The sequence below is a fragment of the Triticum dicoccoides genome, chromosome 2B (genome assembly GCF_002162155.2).
Source record: "Triticum dicoccoides isolate Atlit2015 ecotype Zavitan chromosome 2B, WEW_v2.0, whole genome shotgun sequence".
NCBI lineage: Eukaryota > Viridiplantae > Streptophyta > Magnoliopsida > Poales > Poaceae > Triticum > Triticum dicoccoides.
The window spans coordinates 160,550,718-160,570,373 of NC_041383.1; the positions used below are offsets into that span (position 1 = coordinate 160,550,718).

A 19,656-nucleotide genomic window follows, 5' to 3' on the forward strand; every position below is an offset into this window, starting at 1 on the left:
GTTCATGCCATTTCGTTTCCACATGTGTTGCGTGCCCCTAGTTGTTTCGAGAAACCTGTCGATGTTTTCTAGCTACGGAGATCTAAAAAGTAATCTGGCATCATTGAATATGTGATTCATGCTGATAGGAACAAAACATATGCAATCTCAAATAATAAGATTTATACAACATTGCTGCTTGTTTTTTTGGAACTTTCGAAGGGGCCATGGATCCCTAAACCGAGGAAAAAATAGTGCCACAATCTGGCATGATCTTTGAGCGTGGCTTTTTTAGCCGATTTGTCCAAAAGCTGAAATCAGAGAGAACATTCACTATTACATCATTCGGTGCTAAATCCTGCTGACGGAAGACTTTCACGTTTCTCGCATCCCAAACTTTACAAATCTACGTGAGCGAGACGAAGGATTTTAGTGCATGGGGTAGCTGAGGGGTCGCAGAGCCCATCCAGAGAACGCCGATTGGATGGAAAGCGGGCACGATGCCCATCTTTTGCCATATCCAGTTGACAAAGTTGCATCCACATGGGTAGGAGTCGTAGTCAAGAAGGCAAAAGATTTTGTGCAAGAATGTTTTTAACACGAAGACCACATGCAAGCTTTGGCGTGCAGACTTTATCCTACGTTGCAAGGCATTTAGACCCAGAAGCTAGCATCGTCATTGGACCAGAAGAAGTAACGTTTCCCTTTCCCCAGCCCCGGGAGAAGGAGAGCCGTCCATGTCCATCCCCATAGATATATGTCAAAGTTGTCCATCAATGGCTTGAAGACGGAGGCGGGCATCTCGTGCAGTGATAGAGGAAGACCGAGGTATGTTGCGGAAGGGACACAAACATGTTTTAAGCAAAGCAGAAGCAATCACCGGAGAGGAGAAATCAACAACATGAATCTACTCACAAAAATATATATCAGACATCTTTTAAGCAACCGATCAAGCATATCCCGTCAAGCCAAGACATAGATTTCTCAAATCACGCGGTGGATGACAACCAGCGAGCTAGCCAGTTCATCAACACGAGACCCCAACAAGCGGCAGTCTTGGGCATTAAATGCATTTCATTTAAGCAAACACATATATGCTTGGATTACAACGTAGAAAAATCGGAAATAACAAATGGAAATGGATTGAATTCAAGTTTGCACCATGCAAAGAAAGAAGGTGAAAAAGAAAGAGAGAAGAGAAACACAAATGCTCAATCAAGTCACGGTTCATGCCATTTCCTTTCCTTTCCACATGCGTTGGTGGCCCTAGCGGTTTCGAGAAACCTGTCGTTGCGCCGCACCCACCAGCTAGGTCTGAGCCTTGCCGAAACACAACGCTACGCTCACGCACACGGCCCCCTCCTAGTCCTACCCCTCTCCTGTCCCTCGCGGTACGGCCACGCGCCGGGGGGGCTGGACTGGATTGCGGCGCCGCGTTCGCAATCGCATCGCATCGCATCCATCCCCTGGACCTGGCGGAAATCGCTGAGCAGCCATCACCACCACAAGCGCCGCGCACTCTCTCCGCCCCCCTCCCTCCCCCCTCCACCTCCCACTCGCGGCAGCGCAGGCCCTCCCTCGCTCGTGGGGGCGACGGGGAATCCGCAGTAGACAGGACAAAGATCGGAATTAGCCACGCACCGAGTAGGAAGGAAAGCAAACCCGGGGCAAAAACCCATTTTTTTTATCTCTCCCTTTCGTTCTTCCTCCCGTCCGTCCGCCCTTACCGGTCTCGACCGCGTTCTTGCGTGCGCCGGCCGTGAGATTGGTGGATGGATAGATAGATTCTGGTGGATGGTAATGCCAACCCCCTGCGCAGTTCTTGCGTCTGGGTGTGCCAATCCGCAGTAGACACTTTTTTCATTTTTACCTTTTTTCGTGTTCGTCTTGTATCTATCTTGCCCTGTAACGGAAGAACTGAATCGGAACTAAAACTTGAATTAACCAATCTCCGTCCGTCGCCGCACGGGAGGAAGGAGTGGGTTTTGATTGGGGGCTGGTCCGTCGGAGCCCGATCGATCGGCGGGCGGCGATGGCGCCGCATCCCAGGGACTACTGGGTCAACTTCTTCCGGGGAGGCGGCGAGGACATCCTCAACGCCATCGAGGGGGCCATCGACGTCGCCGCGTCCGAGCAGCCCGCCGCCCTCCGCGCCAGGCGCGACGCCATAGCCGAGCGCCTCTACACGGCGCTCCTCCTCGTGTCCTCCGGCGCGCCGACCACGGCGGCAGGGGCCGCGGCGGCAGCGGCGCGTCCCCCGGCGGGGGCGCCCGCCGCTGAGCCGCAGGCGCAGGAGCAGCACCAGCAGCAGCTCCTCCCCGAGGGCGCCGCCAGCGTCCCCAGCCTCTGCAGCTCCGACCGCGCCGAAGCCATTACCGACGACGGAGCGCCCCGCCACGACGACGACTCCGTCGCCGCCGAGGCCGAGAAAATCAAGGCCGTCCTCGTCAACTACCAGGAAAAGGTCACGCTCATCCCCTCGTTCTCCACGCCGCTGCCGCCGTCCGTGCAGCTGGTTGTTGGCTGGTAAGTCGTAACCGCCCGTGCTGAATCTGTTCTGCCGTGCTGTTTCAGTCGGAGGCGGCGTTGCTCGATCTGCTCCGGCGGCTGCAGCAGCTGGAGTTCACGGTGCACACCTTGAAGGTGAGAGATACGACATCCACAGGAGCTCCGTTGATCGATTTGCCATGCTTATTTCGTTCTTTGTATTGGCTGGTGCTCACGCGGATTCGTCCTGATAGGTCACTGCGATTGGGAAGACCGTGGGCATCCTCCGGAAGCACAACTCCAAGCAGATTCGGCACCTCGTACGGTTGCTCATCGGGTATGTATCTCCATGTTTTTCTTCGTCCAAACCATTTCCAGAAAATTATCTTCTGAATTACTTCTGTATTTCCTTTAGCTATCGATACCCATTTTTATTGTAGTAACATTCCTTGGCATGTTTCGTGTGAATCGCAGGGGTTGGAAGAGTATAGTTGACGAGTGGATGAGCAATGGAGGCAGCGGAGACGCCATTGTTGGTAAGTAGCGATCAAAATAGTTCATCATATTTCAAGTTTTTACTTAAGTAATGCTTGTCTTGTACTCCCTCCGTTCCAAAATAGATGACTCAACTTTATACTAACTTAATACAAAGTTGACTCATCTATTTTGGAACGGAGGGAGTATAAGCTACTAGTAGTTATGTGCTACGACTACTTCATTAGCTGATTAATTGTTTTCTTCTGCAAACAATTCGCAGATCACACCCCTCAGTCCATGCATCCGTCCAGTCTGGAGCAGGAAGACCGAGGAATGTCATCTCCTTCCGTGGACGAGGGGGCACTCTTCGCCACACCGAGCACTTCCATCCGGCTCTCAGAGGTAATTGAATTTACACATAAATCAACCGCTTCACGCTCTGTAGTCTTATCGGGTCCATGGTATTATTTGATCTGACACAATTATATCTGGAATTTCTCAGGATAACCAGGGCTCTAGGATGTTTGATGGAATGGATGATGCTGGAAGTGAGTGACATCTTAACCCTCTTTGATCCCCTCTGATTGTTCTTTGCCAGGGACTAGTGTTTGACATGCTGATTGTTTTGTGAATTATCCACAGATACAAGGAACAGTTTACAGCGGCATCCGGGGAGCCAAGAACCAATTAGAAGGCCTCCGCAGCCAGTGGCCCAGCAGTATGACCCTGACCAGAGCTGGAGGCAAGAACAATCTGCAGCAAGGCAATCGCGGCCGCAAGAAATGGCCAATGGGCAAACGAGAGAGCAATTCATTGCAGCCATGCTGGCGAAGCCCTCAAGTGCTGAGTCGGGTCGTGGGAGACCTCAAGTGAGGCCTAAGCAGCAGCAAGGTGCCTCGCCCGCTCAAGGGAGACCGCAACCGGTGCCATCTGATGTGAGCATATTGCACCTCGAACAAAATACTATTTGTGGTTGTTTTATTCATACTAATCCCAAATTCTGTGCCTGCCCTGTAGAAACCGGCGGGCAACCCTGATGCGAGCTCGCTTCGAGCAAAGCTAGATCTTGCAAAGAATGCAAAGTTAGAACTGGCAACTAACTCGAAGCTAGAGATGACAAAGCGAAAGCTTCAGGAAGGTTACCAAGAATTCGATAACGGTATGTGTTTGACCATGAAATTTTGGGTTTGTTATTACCTGTGACGGCATCACATCATTGCTGGCTGTAAATTATGGCTTGAACTGGTCTGATTGCCTTTTAGCTTAGATTATAGCCAAACAGTTAAATACTAACCGTGCTAATTTTGCCAATGAGCATAACAGTGAACTTCACTGCTTGAGCTCTATATGTGATTTGAGTAATGATGTCAATTTTTGATTGTGATTGCAGCAAAGAAGCAGAGGACTGTACAGATGGTGGATCCGCAAGACATCCGGAAGCAAGGGAACCGGGGCTGGCAGCCGAATGCCAAGCCGAGGAACAACAACAGCAGCTGCAACACCAACAACAACCGGAATTGGTCGTCGAAATGAGGCGCCAATTCCATTCATCTACCATTAGAAAAAATACCTTGGTTTCATTTCCGCCCTCGGTCGGCGGCGGCGTAAGTTGTTTAGTCCAGCCCAGCCCAGCCCAGTACATAACATCAGCAATAAGGCTTCCCTGCCGTACTTGCGAAACTGTGTCTTGACTTTTTTTGCCCTTGATGATGGCTGGCTCACCATTATAGTGTCCGTCAAAACCTGTAAAGATGAGACGAGTTTGTTGTGGTACTAATCGATGGTGTTTTTTGCTTCCTCGGACGGAACGCAAACGGTTCATCAGAGTTGCCGGATGGCATGATCGTGTCCTCTGCTTGCCTTGTCGCACTGCAGTGGCCCCTGCTTCGCCTTTCAGGCTCAGAGGCCTTTTGGGGTGCAGTACTAGTATGTGCTTCTTTTCGCTGAATTCAGAGTGGCTTGTCCCTACTGAAGCTGAGTAGTTCCACTCTCGGCAAGACTGCCACCACAATTTTTCTTCTACTCAAATGTGAAATGTGCATGGCTGGCAGTGTTTTTACCAACACAATTTTCACTTTCAAAAAGTGCTACCATTAGGGCAGATTTGCTCCATTTTTTGTTTGAAATGATCAATACTTTATTTTAAGGTTTGCCCCCATTTGGTAGGACACCCCACCCACCGGGCTTTCTTGACCGAGATGGTGCCCGTCCTTTTTCAAATGGGCGAAAGGATCATTCCATGCCTGGTCTGGAACGAGACGAGTGACCTACAAGTGTTGAACGGAATCGGTCAGTTGGGGTGGATTCCCAAGCCAGGGGGGCAGGCCAACTTTGTGTGAACGCCCTAAAAACCACGGGGCCGCCGCTTTGAATTTTAGGGTCCGTTTCTTCTTCCATTTTTGATAAAAAAAAAAAAACCAAGCACACAAACTGACAAACAGGTCGATGATCATTCACTGCCCATGAATGGTTCGTGCTCTGGCCTTGAGCCCGGAGCCGTGGCGCGTCCCGCATGAATGGGAATGACCCGCGAGTGGCAGCACTCGTGCCACTGACGCGTGGGTCCAGGGGGATCGGCGGCTGCGTGGCCCCTACTCCGCAGCGTGACCGCCGCCCGGTCGTCCCGTGACGCGTCGGGTGCCCCGCCAAATGGGCCGTTTAAATATGGAGGGAAAGGAAAGCATTGGCCCCTCCCAAGTCGGGTACTACGCACTTGCGGCGCGCTCAGCGGGATCCTCTGCGGCCGAACACTCTGCAGAGCTCACGAGCTCCCTACACGTGACCTGAGATTCTTCTTTCTACTTCTTTTTCTTTTTCTTTTTAATCTCTTCCGTGGGTTTCCTTTCTTTCTTCTATTGTCAAAAAGGTGAAACTTTGCAGCCGTCCATGCTGTATAAAAATCACCAGTCAAATCTCCGGTGCGTGACGGCGCTCTGTTATGCAGGACGCACCTTGCTCTCTTTTTTTTTGCGAGGACACCTTGCTCTTGACAGTGGACACGGATGTGTTTCGTCGCATACGCCGTGCGCTTTCGAAAACGTCTACTGATGCTTGTATACTAACAGGCACGTACAGTATTATTCTAGTCTTGGATTGTCGGGAGAAAAAACACAATTTATTAGTGATCTTAAGAATGCACTTGCGCTGCATAAAGACGGGTTTCCCTTTTGAATAACACGAGCAGTACGCAATCAAGATATGCGAGTCACCGGATTTATGTTTCGTGTATTGCAAGTTGTTGAGAAACCCATCCATCAGGCTGCACAATAAAATAGCGCCGGAGTTGTCAAGCTTGAAGCAACCTCCACAATATTCAATATGATCCACAAGTAGAATGTATAATTTGCTATTAATAAAGGTTCGCATTGTACATTGTTTTCTCAGGCCACGGTATTGCGGTCCATCCGAAAACGTCTACCATTACTATTACTGTTACTGATATGGTGGCAATATTATTCTAGTGCTTGATAATGATATTGGGGAAGCAGAATATATTTCTATAAGCTTGAAAATTGTCTTTTCATCGTGTGAAGATGGTAGTATTCGGTTTTGTGTATAGGCGGACTACACAACCATAATTTCAAGAACAGGCTAAAGAAAGTCATAACTTGTACTCCCTCCTATCCATATTGATTATATTAATTATCGCTGATTTTGTACAATTTTATACTCAATAAACGATAATTAATATTGATTAAAATAGTACCAACATTCACCTTCTCCTTCTCAAGCTGGCCAGGTTCAACACTAAAATAGTACTACTACTCTACTCCGGTAGGGTTAAGCAGGAAGCAACCTCAGGAATCCATTTTAGATTACAGGTAGAATATGCCCCGTATTTTTCCATTAAAAAAAGGGTCCACATTCCACAATATTTCTGCGAGGTCCAAGCAGCAGCAGTGACAAGACAAGCGTGCCCGTGCGGTCCATCCAGAGCTAGCTATGCTCCTCCAACCGAATAATCATTGCGCCCATCGCAATCCAATCCAACCCGATCTACCCCATTGATCTTATAGTTTACTCACCAGAGATCCAATCCCATTATGAAATTGTTTCCAAATTGTGCTGTGAAGCAAAACTGTGTCGTTCGTTCGCATCGGCGGTTTCGCGTCGTGATCAGCCGGGATTAAATACGGCAGCCGCACAGGTCGTACAGATTGTCGCTGAGCCGCTGCTGAGCGGAACGGGGGCAGGGACGTCGGCAGAACGGGGCCTGAAGGGGACACGTCGGCGACCGCGACGGCGAGGTGTTCTGCTTCTTGGCCTGACGGGGACGGGGACACCGGACACGGACGCGTACTCATTCCCCCGCGCGGCCGGTGATCCTGTCGCGCGCCTCCCGCCGGCGACACCTCTGACAACCGTGTCTCTTTTTTTTTCCGGTTTAGCATGACAGGATGACCAGCCTGCGAGCCGCACGTGACTGGCCCTCGTGTTTCTGAAGTTCAAATTGATCTCGAGATTACTCGCTTTCCTGCTGCTAATCAATCGATTAACGACGATACTGATAACTGAGATGCACGGTGCTACTATGTTCGGGAAAAAGATGGATCGAGGGGGGCGAGTGTGGCATCGTGGTCCACCAGAGTTAGTTGATCCGCCATCGCTCCAACGAATTGTGCCAAACGCATATGCCTCCTTCGGCGCTTTACACGTGTGAGAAACCCGGAACCCGGGTTTCGGTTGGGCGTGTCGACGCGATGAACAAACAGATCAAAAGCAAAGCTGTTATCCTTTCTACTACTTCCTCCGTTCCTAAATAATTGTCTTTCTAGAGATTTCAACAAGTGACTACATACGGAGCAAAATGAGTGCTATTACACTCTAAAACATGTCTACATACATCCGTATGTTGTAGTCCATTTGAGATGGCTGGAAAGACAATTATTTTGGAACGGAGTACTACACACGCGCGGTCTGTGCAACCGTCATGCAACGAACTGACCCGAGCTTATTCAGTGTACGTGCTACGTACGTGCTCTGTACGTTTTGTCTCATTGTCAGTGTTTTGTTAGTACGTACGTATGTAAGGCTGCTTCAAATGGGTAGTATCATAAGGTAATATATGCATACAATACTAGTGTAGAATACTTACCTTCCTAATGCATAGTACTCCCTCTATAAAGAAATATAAGAGCATTTAGATCACTACTTCAGTGATCTAAACGTTCTTATATTTCTTTACGGAGGGAGTATCTTTTATTTGTACTCCCTCCGTTTCTTTTTACTCCGCGTATAAAGTTTGGTCATAGTCAAACTATACGAAGTTTGACCAAATTTATATCAAAAAATATGAATACCTACAATACTAAAACTATATAGTATGAAAATACATTTCATGGTGCATCTGATAATATTGATTTCATATTGTGAATGTTGATATTTTTTAACATAAAATTAGTCAAACTTAACAAAGCTTGACTTTGACCAAACTTCATATGCACTTTATGTATGTCATGCATGACACATGGTAGCATAGCATTTATTATAATATGGCATCATGATATGATACTCAACTATCTTTTTTTTTTCATTTAATTCTATGCCACCTTTGTTGGATCTAATGCATCACTAGGATGCCAACAGTATGATGAAATTTCATCTAGATCACCTAATACAACATGAACATGGATGGGTTTAGAGATCCTTTACATGTCACGGAGGTTTACATTATCGCCTGCTCGGTGCAGGCGTGATGCAGGGGTGATGTAGTCGAGGTAGAGGACCTCCTCAACATCCTGATGCCCTCAGGACGCTACCGACACTGTCCGGGGACGACAGCAGCGGCTGGAGTGGGTCTTCCCGTCGCTGCAGCGCTCCCCTGATCGGACGGGGTGAGAGAATATCGGGAGGAGAGAAACCATACGTGAATTGTGATCTCGCAGGCAGCCAACCCAGTCCCGTACCACCTTTTATCTAGCGCTGGCGACAGGGGACCTAAACCATTAGTTGGTTTGGGGTGCCCCCGATCAGGGCGCCTCAGTCCATGTAGGTTGGTGCATGGGCCCACTTCTAGTAATGTTATCTTTTCCTCTTTTTTTCTGTTTGGCTGATAGATCTAACTGCATGTACGACCGTCAGATCAAAATAACATTCCCCCATTGATCGTTAGTCTTAACTGCATTTGCCCATTCTCCATAGGAATGGTGTACCAAAGTGAGATGTTACAACAACTCAAAAAAAACTCGTAGAACCTCAACACTTATAGCACACCTGCCTATTTCGAAATGGAAAACATTTTGCATATTGGGGAGTGGTTTATTTTAATGGTCCTTGTCGGTGTCAAAACCGGCGGATCTCGGGTAGGGGGTCCCGAACTATGCGTCTAGGCGGATGGTAACAGGAGACGAGGGACACGATGTTTTTACCCAGGTTCGGGCCTCTCGATGGAGGTAAAACCCTACGTCCTGCTTGATTAATATTGATGATATGGGTAGTACAAGAGTGGATCTACCACGAGATCGAGGAGGCTAAACCCTAAAGCTAGCCTATGGTATGATTGTTATGATGTATGTTGTCCTGCGGACTAAAGCCCTCCGGTTTATATAGACACCGGAGGAGGCTAGGGTTACACAGAGTCGGTTACAATGGTAGGAGATCTACATATCCGTATTGCCAAGCTTGCCTTCCACGCCAAGGAAAGTCCCATCCGGACACGGGACAGAGTCTTCAATCTTGTATCTTCGTAGTCTTGGAGTCCGGCGGATGATGATAGTCCGGCTGTCCGGACACCCCCTAGTCCAGGACTCCCTCAGTAGCCCCTGAACCAGGCTTCAATGACGATTAGTCCGGCGCGCATAATGTTCGGCATTGCAAGGCGGGTTCCTCCCTTGAATAATCCAGAGAAGATCATGAACACCAGGATAGTGTCCGGCTCTGCAAAATAAATTCCACATTCCACCGTAGAGAGAATAGAATGTACACTAGTCCAATCTGCTGACGTATTACGCGGCGTGACATCACACCGCTACCAGGCTTTTACTTGAATCGTTTTTTACTATACCACCTCAGCACATTTAGCGAAGCGATTTCCTTGGCACGTCTTGTCGAAGCAGAGATCGTGTTCCCCTTATCCCGGGATTCTCATCAATACGTGTGTGGGTAACCCAACCGTTCCCGTCGCCACGCCTCCTCTATCGAAGGTGAATCCCGAACGGTCACGGAGACGGCTCTTGGTATTTTCCCCCTTTATAAGAGGACCAAGGCTTGTTCTTGTTCTTCAATCGCACATCGAATCTCCTCCTCGCTCCCAGTTCCAATACCCAGAGCTTCAGATTCGAGCGCTTCGGATTCTCAACCATGTCCGGCTCCGACCTCCAAGGCCGGTGGATGCCCTCCTCCGTCACGGAGGAGGACATATTAAAGTTACGTGAGGCCAAGTACCTGGCCTACGAGGTTTCGCACAGGTTGCCTGCCCAAGGGCAGGCCGTGCCTACCCCCGAGCCCGGTGAGTTCGTTGTCTTCGTATCCCACCTCCGTCGGGGTTTAGGCTTCCCGACGGACCCCTTCGTGAGAGGGCTCATGTTCTACTACGGGCTGGATTTTCATGACTTGGCTCCGGAGTCCATCCTCCACATCTCCGCATTCATTATCGTCTGCGAAGCCTTCCTCCGCGTCACTCCCCACTTCGGCCTGTGGCTGAAGACCTTCAATGTGGAGACGAAGATGATCGGGGGGCGTCAAGCGGAGTGCGGCGGGGCGGCCATAAGCAAAAAGGCTGATGCCCCGTGGCCCGAGGGTTCCTTCCAAGAGGAACTCGGACTGTGGCAGCAGGAGTGGTTCTATATCACCGCTCCGAAGGGCAGCAAGCAAAAGCCGCCGCCTTCATTCCGCCCGGGACCTCCATGCCGACTGATGTCATGGGTCAACCAAGGGCTCAATTGGGGACCGTCCGAAGACGTGCCCTTATTGCAGGGCCGGATTCGAGATCTCTAGGCGAGGGAGATCAATCTGATTGTGGTGATGCAGGTTATGCTAATCAGGCATCTTCTGCCCTGCAAACGCCGTCCTCTCCGTCTGTGGGAGTTCAACCCGGAGGGACCTCGGATTCTCCAACACTTCATGGGTGCGACACCCGTGGAGATGTACAAGTTGTTCTTCGGACCGCAGGTAGCGTGCCCGGAATTGGCCGAGGACGCAGGCCTAGGCCGCAATCGCCCGGATTCTCAGGTAAATAGCTCAGAGTCCGGACGCTCCGTTTATCTGCTTTTCTAGAGTTCGCCTCCTGACCCCTTACTCTTCACAGGAGTGGGTAGCACATTCGAGGCTGATAAGGTGTCCGGCCCCCCTCCCAGAGACCGCACTGGAGCCCGTGCTGGTCAGAATGTTGGAGGTCGCGCCCATGGAAGGGAGCGATGGGGAAGATAGAGGAGCTGTTATTTCGCCCAAAGGGGCGTCTGAAGAGGGGGGAATCAAAAACCCCTCCTTCCAGGGGGAGAAGAGGACCGCCTCCGAAGATCCGGAGGCCAAAGCCCCTAAGCGGGGGAAGAGATCTTCACCGGGGGGTCCGGCGTCCGGGGAGAATCCGGACGTACAATCATCGCCAAAGGATCAGCCCTCCATTGAGGCGTGAGTATGAAAAGGGGAGTTAATTAGTAAGGAAATACCTCCATTTGTGCTTCTGTGGGTAACCGAAATATTTATCTTGCAGTTCGGATCTGCAGCCTTCTCAGATGAGTTCATCTTCGGGGGACCTTCTTCCGGAGATGATGGAGAGCGAAACGCCTCCGTCTGCTGCGCCGTCAGATAAGGCAGACGAGCCTGAAGTATCGTCACGGAGGGTATCCCCGAGTCCGGAGGGGCCAGAGAGTTCGGCACCCGCTAGTATCCGGCCGGGAGAACTGAAGAATCTACTTGAGAGGGCGTCCATCTCAGAAGATCACCGTACGTTGATGTGTATGGTGATTGGAAGGATTTCGTCCGCCGAGAGCGGATTGCGCAATGCTGCTATGAGTTTGCTGGCGGGGTTTGAGGTACGCGAGAATGACGCATCCCTTTGTCTATTAACAGTTTTGCACATAAAAATGCGCCATGTATAGATAGTAGCCCCCGAGACTCGGTAGGTTGTCGAAGACGACAGCGTGCCGAGGATCAAAATCGCAAGTAATTAATGTCGTCATTCCTATGCAGGTGGCAGATAGTCCGAGGGCTAGCCGGACTAGTGGAGTTGCCGAGTTAATGCGGCAACTTGACGTGGCGGATGCGGACATCGCGCTTGTCAACCGGCGACTTGACGAGTCGCAAGGTAAATGAGTTCTCCGCAGTCGCTTTATTAAGGGGGTCAAAGCCCTCCTCTGATAAATTATATGCTGTTGTACAGACGGTGCTGCTGCTGTGGAGAGCCTTCGGGCCGAACTTGCCCAAGCTAAGGAGCAAGCCCAAAGGAGTGACGCGGCTGCCTCGAGGGCGGCCGAGGAGTTGAAAGCCGAAAAGGCTGCACACTGCCTAAGCAGGGAAGAGGTGGCCGAATTGGCCGTGAAAGTGAAAGATGCTGCCGACCGCAATGAGGCTCTTGAAAAGGAGCGTTTACCGGAGCGGGAAGAACTGAGGAAGGCCACCGCCGAGGCCAAGGATGCCCGCTCTGCAATGCGGGCCATGAGGGAGGAGCTGCGCCAGGCCGGAGATATCGTGGCTGGCAAGCCTTATCTACTGCGTCGCCGGTTTATGGATCAAAAGTATGCTCAATTTGATCGGCTGTGGAGTCCGGAGGATCCGTATATGGACTTAGCGGCAAGTGCGGCTGATGCCGTTGAGCACTTCCGGGGCCAGAAGGATCACAAGACGGAAGAGCTATTTTGGTCTCAATTCCATAGTCCGGATCGCTCACTTCCGTTGACCGACCGGTTAGCCGAATGGGCCGAGCTAAATAGGTTATCCGGACTTGCCATGACTGACATCGTGGCTCATGTCTGGCCAGAGAGGCCCAAGGCGACGAGCTACTTCGGCTTACTGGAGCGGTGCCGCATATCAAGGAGATGAAGCGGTCGGCCTGCATCGAGGGCGCGCGGATGGCTCTTGCCCACGTGAAGGCGCATTGGATGGAGATGGATGCCACCGCTGTTGCCGCCCAGGGCTCGGATGAAAACCGGCTCCCCGCCGAGCACTATTTCGGGGAAGTTATGCGTGGCGCTCGTGTAATAGAGTCGCAGTGCTCAAAAAATGTCACGTTCAAATGAACGTTTTTTAGCTTGTAAAACGATGATTATGCTATAACTGCTTTTTATACTTGTGCGTCCCAAGTAGTAAAACTTCTCCTATGCGGCCGTTTACGTATACATTTGTATAACCTGAAAGATTGCAGTCTTCGGCTTCAGCCCCCACGCACAAGGTGCGGGGGTGTTCGCAAAAATAGCGCGTTTTCACACTTAATCCGACGTCTTGGTCCTGTTAAGGAGGTGGTAGCGTAGCAAACGAGGCAATCCGGACTATAATGCTTTATCACTTTCACTTAGCCAGTGGAGTTCGAGGGTGGGGCTACGATATAGCCCCTTGGGGCACCGCACTTCTCCGAATTCGGGGCGCGTGTGTGCCTGACCGGGAAACGGTCCTTCGTCAAAGCGGGGAATTCTAAACATTCCGGTGGTCGATCGAGTGGTTGACCAGTCTCTCGCTATATCATGACAGTCAATTTTCGGCTTTCTCTACTGAGGTGCTCGCCCAGCCGAACTGGGGCACAATCGCAGTAGTTCTCCTGGTGCCGCGTTAGCCGATGATACGAAACGTAAGGCAGCAAAACACAGGAGCCGGGCAAACCCAACATTTGATCAAAGACATGATTCGGAGCTGATGCATATAATGCCTAACTCGAGACGCCGAACACTCCCGAAGGTGTCCGGTCTTTATAATGGGCAGAACAATGCCCTAAGCCCCTCGTGTCCAGGTATGGGCATAGTCTTCTGACGCGGCCGATGCCAAAACGTCAGGCTCCGCTTTGGCTATAGGAAGAAACAAAGGGAGAATAACAACAAGAGACAGTAAAAAAGGTTTACGCAGGGTCTTAATCTGAAAAGAATCCTCACAACGGGTCCCTACTGCACGTCTGCGCCTGTGTCTCCGTTCGCCATTATCCTGGACGGGTATGCACGTTGTTCATCTGTAAAAGGAGAGGAACGCTTAGTTTGAAAACAATTCGTGCGAAAAATATACGTGTAAAAGAAGAAATATAAATAAGTAAAGTAGGGTTTGTATGAACCCGCGGTTGTTTGTGCGCGCTGCCCTCTGTGAAGAGGTGTGCGGCTAAGGAACCCCTAGCCTGCTGAAGCCGGACTCGTCTATCCGAGTCCGGGGTCTTTGAGTGACCCTCGCACTGAAATGATGCCACGCGGACCGGGCATCTTGAGTGTAAGAGATGCGTAATGCGGTATGGCGTTGAAACGGACAAAAGCCTTTCGTCCCAAGAGTGCTTGATATCCACTTTTAAATGGGACGATGTGAAAAATTAGTTTTTCGCGCCAAAAATTGTTCGGTGATCCGAACACGACTTCTAGTAATAGGGAGCCTGTGCACTTGGCGTAAGGGCCTGGCGTCACTCCTTTGAAGGAAGTGCGGCTGTGTCGAATTTTTGTAGGGTCTATCCCCATCTGACGGATTGTGTTTGAATACAGCAGGTTTAAGTCGCTGCCTCCGTCCCTTAGGACTTTAGTAAATTGTAGTCCGTCTATTATGGGATTCAATATCAGGGGAGTCCGTCCCGCGTTTCGAACGCTTCTGGAATAGTCCATGTGGTCGAAAGTGATTGGTTTTGATATCCAATCTCTATGGTCTGCTGGGTTGGACCGCGCGAAGCTCTTTTTAGAAAGTGCCGCACTATTTTTCCATATTATCACATGAAGTGAATTCACTGCTTTGACCCCTTGTGGGAAAGTCTTTTGTTTTCCGGTGCTCTGCTGGTGGGATTTATCGTCTTCGCTTGACGCGTCGAGCCCCTTGTGTTCGGCGTTTAGTCGGCCAGACTGTTTAAAAACCCAACAGTCCCGATGGGTGTGGTTTGCAGGCCTTCCGGGGGTGCTGTGGATTTGACATATCCGACTCAAAATTTTGTTTGAGTTGGACAGCTCATCGCCGTCATCCTTAAGAGGCGATGTTTTGTTGTTTGGCCGCGAGCTTTTGAATCCGGTGTTGACTGTCGTGCTCTTTGGGCTTTTCTCTTTATTCCGGCGCTGCTCTTTCCTACGCCGCGATTTTCCGTTTCCATCTCTTATCTCGGATGTACTTGGGTCGCTGGTGCTGCATCTTGCTAGCCAGCTATCCTCTCCCACACAGAAGCGGGTCATGAGGCTTGTTAGCGAGGGCATTGTCCTCGGTTTTTCTTGGCCGAGGTGTCTGGCAAGCCATTCGTCTCGAACATTGTGTTTAAAAGCTGCTAAGGCTTCGGCGTCCGGACAGTCGACTATTTGGTTCTTTTTGGTGAGGAACCTGTTCCAGAATTTGCGCGCTGACTCTCCGGGCTGTTGAGTTATATGACTTAAATCATCTGCATCCGGAGGGCGGACATAGGTCCCTTGAAAATTTGCTCTAAACGCTTCCTCGAGCTCTTCCCAACTTCCCACAGTATTTTCTGGGAGGCTTTTAAGCCAATGACGGGCTGGCCCTTTGAGCTTGAGGGGTAGGTATTTTATGGCGTGGAGATCATCTCCTCTGGCCATGTGTATATGTAGTATGTAATCTTCTATCCAGACTCCAGGGTCTGTTGTTCCATCGTAAGCCTCTATGTTTATGGGTTTAAATTCTGCTGGGAATTCATGGTCCAGCACCTCATCGGTGAAACATAGTGGGTGTGCGGCGCCCCTGTATTTTGGTGTGCCACTATCTTCGGACACTTTACGTGTTGCCTTGCTTCCTGGGGCCTTCTTCTTTGGCCCGTAGATGGACCTGGGTGGGCCATCTGTCTTTCCAGGTTCATTAGTTGGTTTATGTGTGGCGCCGCTTTCAGAATTTGGCCTATCATCTGGCCGTCTATCCAACCAGGCGGCCTCTTTATTTCTTGACGGTGGAGGCTCTATGGCCTCCTCGTCGAATTCTGGTAGCAGCTTGTGCTTCGAGTAGCTCTTTGATTGGTGACCATTGTCGTATTTGTCCGCGGTCTTGAGCACTTTGCTCCATCTCATTCTGAGTGTGTCTTCCGCTGTTTTGAGCTTCCGCTTTTCCTTCTTCAGGCTTCTTGCAGTGTTGACGAGTCTTTTCTGAAGGTTTTTGCTCTCCGGCGGCATGTCCGGCATGAGATCGTCCGGACTGTCGTTTTCGCCGGGCCTGGACTGATTATCTGACTCATCATGTTCGGACGGTTGCTTATCTGCATATTCGTCGTCCACTTGTGAGCCCTGCTGTATTACGGGCTCCTTAGGAGCGTTGTTGTTGTCGAGGCGGGACTTAGGGCGGCATCTGCGCCGCCGTTTTGGTTGTTCATCGGCGGGGTTATCTTCTGCCGCGGCCCGTTGGTCCTCGTTATCGCTCTCTTTTGGGGTATCCACCATGTATATGTCATATGACGGGGTGGTCCTCCCGTGCCTTATAGGCTCTGTTTATTGTTCGTCTCCGGCATCGTCGTCTATTCCGTCGATGTCTTCAGAGTCGTAGTCTAGCATGTCGGTTAGATTGTCGACAGTGGCTACAAAGTGGGTGGTGGGTGGGCTCTGAATTTCTTCATCGTCCGTACCCCAACTATCCTGGCCATAATCCGGCCAGGACTCTCCCGATAACGAGAGGTGCTTTAGCGAATTTAGGATGTCGCCAAAGGGTGAGTGTTGGAAGATGTCCGCGGTGGTGAATTCCATAACCGGCGCCCAATCCGAATCGATTGGTAGGGGCGTGGGAGGTTCGGAGTTCGGCAAGGAGTCCGGCACCTCGGAATCATGAGTTTCGCGGGGGACAAGATTAATGTTCGGCTCCATCGCCGTGGAAGTTGAAGCCCCTGAGGCGGCGTCTATCCACCAATCCTCGATCTGGGCGATCGGCTCCGGACTGATGGCCGAAGCGGATTCATGTGCGGCCACCAAGACACTGTTCGGCGGTAGAGCTAGATCATGCCCATCGTCACAGTGCGGCGCGCTCGGCTGTGGCTCGAGTCCGTCGCAGATCAAGTCTCCGCGGACGTCGGCCGTGAAGTTTAGGCTTCCGAATCTGACCTGACGGCCAGGGGCGTAGCTTTCGATCTGCTCCAGATGGCCAAGCGAATTAGCCCGCAGTGCGAAGCCGCCGAATTCGAAGATCTGTCCGGGGAGAAAAGTCTCACCCTGGACAGCGTTGTTGGTTGAAGACGCCATCGGGCCTATCGGTGACGGCACAGAGGAACTCTCAATGAAAGCACCAATGTCGGTGTCAAAACTGGCGGATCTCGGGTAGGGGGTCCCGAACTGTGCATCTAGGCGGATGGTAACAAGAGACGAGGGACACGATGTTTTTACCCAGGTTCGGGCCCTCTCGATGGAGGTAAAACCCTACGTCCTGCTTGATTAATATTGATGATATGGGTAGTACAAGAGTGGATCTACCACGAGATCGAGGAGGCTAAACCCTAAAGCTAGCCTATGGTATGATTGTTATGATGTATGTTGTCCTACGGACTAAAGCCCTCCGGTTTATATAGACACCGGAGGAGGCTAGGGTTACACAGAGTCGGTTACAATGGTAGGAGATCTACATATCCGTATTGCCAAGCTTGCCTTCCACGCCAAGGAAAGTCCCATCCGGACACGGGACGGAGTCTTCAATCTTGTATCTTCGTAGTCTTGGAGTCCGGCGGACGATGATAGTCCGGCTGTCCGGACACCCCCTAGTCCAGGACTCCCTCAGTCCTCTTATTCCAGAATCATAAGGCTTTCATTACTCCCATGCCGGTGTTTTGCTCGCGAAAAATATTGGGTGGTAAGCCTTTAGTAGCGGATCTGCAAGCATATGCTTCGTTCTTATATGTTTAACATCAACAGTTTGATCCTTGATTCTATCTTTCACAACACGATACTTTTTTTGAGCAAACACAGTAGGGAAAACCCCCACTGTAACTCTGACTTTCATTAATAGGGATAATGTTACATCAACTATACAATGAACATGGTAAAGTAAGAGAATCTACAAATAGTCCAGCCAGCTCTGCATTCCTTCCTTCAAACTAGGCTTTGCTTTTTTGATAATCATATCAAGGTGTTGTTTGAATGTACTGATACAATATGCCATATTCTTTTCCTTATGATCAAATATGATATTGTTCCTGTGCTTCCATAAGCTCCAACAACCTGCAATCAAACATTCCTTATAGCACTTAATATTGTTGTGTCTCTTGCCATCCAACAACATTTCAAGAAGATCAAAATCTGTATTCCATTGGATGCCAATATTCATCCAGAAATTTTGACTGAAATCACAGCTGAAAAAGAGGTGCATCAAGTGCTCATTTGGTTCATCATCACATAAAACACATGAGGTGGATTGGATATGAAATTTTTTTCCTGGTGAGGAGATCTCTTGTGTTAAGCCTATCCTGCAGGAGCAACCCGAAAAAGAACTTTTGCTTGGTTAAAGAGCATGATTTCCATATCCATTGAAATGGCTTAGGTGCATCTATAGGATTGCCAATGAACTCCAGATATATTCTTTTGTTAGAATATTTTGTGCCCCCCCCCCCAGTAAAATTGCCAAGTGTCACATTGATCATGATTCTCTCTGTCATTTATTAAGTCTCTTAACCGAATGCTTTGTTGAATAGCAATACTTGACATTGCAATGTGTTTGTCAGCATCACTTGACCTGTTGTTACTCGTATAGAATACTACGGGTTCATTATCGCAGTATAATAAAATTAGTTTAGATATGTTGTCAAGCACTTTTAGCCCTGGAATAAAATTCTTTAGCCATAGAGCCTGCCCGGTGGCCTCAAGAGATGCCACAAATTCTACTTGCATTGTAGATCCAGCAGTTAACGTTCGTTTGGAGCTTTCCCATGATATGGCTACCCCGACAAAGTGTGAATATATAACTTAGCATGGATCTCTTACTATCCACATACCCGACAAAATCAGAGTCAGAATAACCAACAATTTCTAGGTTATCAGTTTTTTTATATGTAAGCATGAAATCCTTAGTTCCTTGCATATAACGCAAGACTTTCTTTGCGGCCTACCAATGGTCCGATCCTGGATTTGATTGGTATCTGCGAAGCATCCCGGTTAGAAAACATAAATCTATGCGTGTACATAGTTGAGCGTACATGATGCTTCCGACAGCTGAAGCATAAGGAACTGACTTAATCTGTTCAGTTTCATGCAGGTTCCTCGGACACTGAAATGGCCCAAACTTATCGCCCTTAACTATAGGGGTAGGTGAGGGTGAGCACTTATGCATATTGAATTTCTTGAGTACTCTCTCACAGTATGCCTTTTGAGATAGTCCTAACGTTCCTCTGGACCTATCTCGACGAATCTCGATGCTGAGGACATACGAGGCTTCACCAAGATCTTTCATATCAAAACGGGATGACAGAAAATTCTTGGTCTCATGCAGCGTATCACTATCGCTACAGGCCAACAATATGTCATCAACATATAGGACTAAAATTGTGAACCCACTGCCTTTAAACTTAACATATATGCAGTTGTCCACAACATTTCCGGTGAAACCAAAAGTTTTGATAATTTTATCGAACTTGAGGTACCACTCTCTTGAAGCTTGCTTTAAGCCATAAATTGATTTCTTCAGACGACATGCTAAATGTTCCTTCCC

At 49.6% G+C, this 19,656-nt stretch overlaps 1 protein-coding gene across 1 annotated transcript; it reads left to right on the top strand.

The window, feature by feature from the left end:
- The first annotated feature begins 1,354 nt into the window (after positions 1 to 1,354).
- Positions 1,355 to 4,764, top strand: LOC119362763 (probable mediator of RNA polymerase II transcription subunit 26b). The gene is made up of 9 exons (XM_037628020.1): positions 1,355 to 2,443; positions 2,554 to 2,622; positions 2,721 to 2,803; positions 2,941 to 3,002; positions 3,224 to 3,345; positions 3,446 to 3,491; positions 3,586 to 3,878; positions 3,961 to 4,102; positions 4,334 to 4,764. The coding sequence occupies exons 1-9, from the start codon at positions 2,012 to 2,014 to the stop codon at positions 4,474 to 4,476; spliced, it is 1,392 nt and encodes a 463-aa protein (XP_037483917.1). The 5' UTR covers positions 1,355 to 2,011; the 3' UTR covers positions 4,477 to 4,764.
- The last annotated feature ends 14,892 nt before the right edge of the window (positions 4,765 to 19,656 follow it).

Coding starts and splice junctions, on each gene's coding strand:
- LOC119362763 (XM_037628020.1), top strand. CDS start 2,012: ATGGCGCCGCATCCCAGGGACTACTGGGTCAACTTCTTCCGGGGAGGC. Junction 3,003..3,223: donor CAGCGGAGACGCCATTGTTG/GTAAGTAGCGAT, acceptor AACAATTCGCAG/ATCACACCCCTCAGTCCATG. Junction 3,346..3,445: donor CTTCCATCCGGCTCTCAGAG/GTAATTGAATTT, acceptor GGAATTTCTCAG/GATAACCAGGGCTCTAGGAT.